Genomic DNA, 4,363 nt, shown 5'->3' with positions numbered 1-4,363 from the left:
CCTGGGTGGGCCAGCGCAGGGCCCCTCTGCCTGCCGCCGCCTTGCTCGGCGCGGGTCCCCCCAAGTGCTTTCTTAATGTAATGATCTCAGAAGGGCAATGTGTCAACTGAAAATGAGAAAAAGTTTATACCATTATGGATGCATATTCCTCAATTTTGCAAGAGACATTATAAAAGGTTTAATTTCCTATAGTTCTTAAAGAGTAAAGCTTAAAAACAAGGCTTGAAAAAAGAAGTAGTTTCTACCATCAAGCTGCTGGCACCATCCACGGGTAAGATAGCAAGACACATTATAGCCAGATTGACCAAAACCACAGACAAAAACAAGATACTAAGATTGTCAAGAGAAAAATGGCAAGTTACCTACAAAGGATATCCCATCAAGCTAACAGCAGACCTCTTATCGAGGAAGAAAAAACAAGAACATTCTCAGATAAACAAAACCTAAAAGAATTTACCAGCACCAAACCAGATCTCCAAGAAGTTCTCAAGAGAGTGCTATATCCGAAAAATTAAATACAGACACACAGAAATAAGAGTTCGAAAAACTACAAAAATGGCCAACGTTATCGTAGGGACAAGTCTAGAATTGAATATTATACCCCAGAATTTAATCAGGAAGATTGAACCCCAACAAAAGATAGATTAAGTACATGAGATTGAACTGGTCAAATAGCATTTTATGACTTTTCACTAAAATATTGCTGCTTTTCTTCTAGGCTTTGTTGTCTGGTTTCAAAGGTTTTTGTCCTGTCTTGAGCTGTCAATAGGTTCATGTACCTACTATATGAACAGAATCCTAACTTGTTTCCTGGCTTTAAGTTTCAAGCAAAGTTCCTTACCATTTCAAAACTGCTTTCCTTGAAATTACCAGCTGAACCTGCTATTGAAAGTAGTTAGATTATTTAAGAAATTGTGTGGTTAATAAAATGTGGGGGGAAAAGGAATGGAAGACAACTGTAGACACCAGAGATAGTGTGAGAAGAGGGTGGGAAGGGGCAGAGGGTCAGACATAAGGGTAAATATATAACTAAAAATGGAAATTTATTGATGATGACATGCATGATTAAGCCACTATGCAGTATATTCTGGGTGGGAAATCACATTTTGTATGCTGCGACAATGCTTAGGAGATGAATGTAAATTAATTAATTTTAAAAAGTTTCAGGGGGGAAAAAAACACAAAATCTATTTTCCTTGAAATTAAAAAAATGCATTAAAAATACCTATCTGATGACTGCAGTAAGCTATATAGCCCCAGCTAGGTGCTACTTTATAGTATGTTCATTCTACTCACTGAGGTGTATGCCTAAAGTCAGACTTGTGTTCATGGATATGTATATATCAGCTGTGCTTGTTATTGAAAATATTTAGATTAATTAAAATCTTTTGTGAATTTATAAAATGTGGGGAGAAAAAAAGGCAAGAAAAGCCACTGTAGATACCAGAGACAGTGTGGGAGGAGGGTGAGACACGGCAGAGGATGAGAGAGAGGGAATCAAGGATGGGAAAAAAAGCAAAATATACAGGAAGCAAGAAATGGAAAATTATTTGTCAACGATAACACGTTGATGTGCTTGATTGAGCCAATATACAGTGTATTCTGGATGGAAAATCTCATCGGTACGCTGTAATGATGTACAGTGAATGAATGTAAATAAATAAATTTAAATAAAAAAAAAAGATAGGGCCAGGACCCGTTGGTGTGAGTTTCCCAATAGGAAAGAGAGAGAAAGCTCCTCCTGACTTTAGGTAAATATTTGGCATAACCTAGTCAAGACCCACTTTGCTAAAGCAGCCAAAACCAGGTGTTTCAGAAAAAGGAATCAGGATAGGGGTACCCACAAGAAAGGCCTTGACTCGGATCCTAGCCTGAAATTGCATTTTCAGACTCAGGAGAAGGATGCCCTCCTGAATGATTCTCTTTGCTGTTGCCATGCCAGAATTCTTCTGGTCCACATCCATGTTTAATTGATTGGTCACATTTGATCTGAGGCCACGAAATCCACTAGCTGATTATACCCTTTCAGGATGGTTTCTTGTGGAAGCTCCAGTCTGGTGAGACACAGCATGGGATGTTGCCTTGTGGTTTTTATTCTCCTTATAGTTCTACATTTCTCTCACTCAAAACAAGTCTTCTATGCCCTTCCCAGTCTCCCTTACAATTCTTCTTTGGCTTCCTCTTGTTTTTAAAATAACTTCCCATTTGTCACCTGGAGATTTCATTACGTGGGATTGTTTATCCCCAAAATCATAAGACCGAGAGACTTAACCAGACCTGACCACTTTCCCCTTCTAGGGTGCACTCGAGACACGCTAATTGTTTCCTCAGCTACCGTAGTATTTGTTGTGCATGTGACACTGCACCTTTGGTATTTGCCTAATAAACGTTGACAACAGATATTCCCAACTGCTTAGTTTCCTCGGGACACTATCCAGGTGATTGCAGGAAACCAGGGGAAATCTTTGGGGCCCTTTTTATTTAGTAGAAATAGAAATGCTTTTACACTAAAAATGGACATGTTAAAAGAAAGTGCTCTCCTCCCCCAGTCTTGCTTGCTAAGCTGCCTTCAAGAGCCTTCACGTGCTCTCGGCCCATTTGCAGTCTCCTACCAGGTCTAATTCGGGAGGATTCTTTCTGCCCTTTCCCCTGGAGCCCTGCACTTGACTCACTTGCTGCCCAGCTGCAGTATGCAGAGTTCTAGCAGCAGGAAGCAGTGGACCTGTTAGAAAGTAGTGGCAAGATCAGCAGATGGTGTAATGGTTATGTCGCTGGGCTCCTACGTAATTGACCATGGTTTGAGTCCTGGACATGGCAACTTAAAACTCAACGCCGGGCACCTATGTGTGTGTGTGTGTCTGTGTGTGCCCAAAATCCCCAGAGGGGAATGGAGAAGGAATTGTGGCGTGGCCATCTTCCCTGAGGGAAAGGTAATTTTCTTGCTTTCTTTGTCTCTGTTTCTTCAGCAAGCACATGCATCCTATAGCAAAAATCTCTCTAAACAAATAATAAAGAAAGAGGTAAGGAGGGAGAAAGAAAATCAATGTGTAGAGGCCCAAGGACCACACCAAACAAGGAGCCTGGTCACAGTCAGAAATGTTTAGAAACTTTTGCTGTGGCCTGAACGTTTGTATCCCCACCCCCCAATTCATACGTTGAAACCTAATCCCCAGTACAGTGATATTATGATGTGGGGCCTTTGGGAGGTGTTTGGGCCATGTGACTAGAGCCCTCATGAATCGAATTCACATCTTTATAAAGAGGCCCAAGGAGCTCGTGGGGCCCTTTCCCATGTGAGAATAAAAGGAAATAGAAGTTGCCTTCCAGATACCTCATCTGCTGGCACCTTGATCTTGGATGTCCCAGCCTCCAGAACAGCACATAGTTGTTGTTATAAATTATCCATCTAAGGTATTTTGTTACAGCAGTCTGAACTATGACAACCTCTGTTGCAGGAACTTGGGCCCAGTGTGAGAGTTGGCTGGTGTAGACATTTGTAGGTGATAGTGAGGAGAGAACAGGGCAGTGACAAGGAAAGGCGAATGCTTGAATGAGTGCCAAAGACAGGCTCAGCCTCTTCAAGGTTCTGATACACTCCCACACACAGACACCACAGCATACCACACTCTGCACTGAATATTCCTAACACCTCTCTCCTAAACCTCTAGAAATTCTCCAGTTACTGTCTACGGCACAAATGCCAGGGACTCTACCTTGATCTGAGAGATCTTCTTGGAAGACATCCAGGTGGATGTCCGCAAGGAGATCAAGAACAACCAAAGACCTCTGTTTCATTCTTGGACTAGGGGTAAACAGTGAGTAAAAGGGTAATTCACCCACTTGTTGTTTGCTGGCCTTCCTTTCAGAGTTTCTGCTTTGGAGTCTTCAGATGAATAAAAATGCCATACATGAACGGAGTGCTGTGTTAAGTTAGATGGTAACCTGTTCACACTTCAAACATAATAGAACTTGAAGCTTTATGTTCTCAGCCAGTCACATTGTGTTCAAACATTGCAACAGTTTTTTTCCTAAGAAAGGGTCTAGTTAAACCACATTCAGCTTTCAGTTCTCTCTAACTGGGCAGCGTGTGTGGTTCCTTTGCTCTGTCTCGATCTCAGGCAATATCTTAGGAAGGCTGTAGCTGGACCGCTGAGCTAAAGCACGAGTCTTTTCTAAATATCCTCATGTGGGTACATTTGACATTTTCTCCCATTTCTTGCCAACATACCAACCCTAGAGAGAGTGTGAGAATGAGGTTGAGAGTGCTAGGGGAGAGGAGAGCTGAAAAGGACTCAGACTTGAGACACTTAGAAGCAGATTTGTGACAAGTGGCAACAGCCCTCTGGGCATCCTTAGCTGCTAG

General features: G+C 42.0%; 1 protein-coding gene across 1 annotated transcript in view; it reads right to left on the bottom strand.

Moving 5' to 3' along the window:
- LOC102482125 (ATP synthase subunit d, mitochondrial) overlaps nt 1-1,964 on the bottom strand; it is a 22,542-nt gene extending 20,578 nt beyond the window's left edge. The window contains exon 1 of the mRNA XM_006155153.1: nt 1,785-1,964. Within this exon, the coding sequence (XP_006155215.1) occupies nt 1,785-1,964 (180 nt within the window). The remainder of the gene's footprint in view (nt 1-1,784) is intronic.
- Between the last annotated feature and the right edge of the window lie 2,399 nt (nt 1,965-4,363).

Source organism: Tupaia chinensis, unplaced genomic scaffold (genome assembly GCF_000334495.1).
Source record: "Tupaia chinensis unplaced genomic scaffold, TupChi_1.0 Scaffold000437_1, whole genome shotgun sequence".
In the NCBI taxonomy this organism is placed as follows: domain Eukaryota; kingdom Metazoa; phylum Chordata; class Mammalia; order Scandentia; family Tupaiidae; genus Tupaia; species Tupaia belangeri.
The sequence above is the reverse complement of the archived record's forward strand: the minus strand, read 5'-3'. Positions and strand labels throughout refer to the sequence as shown.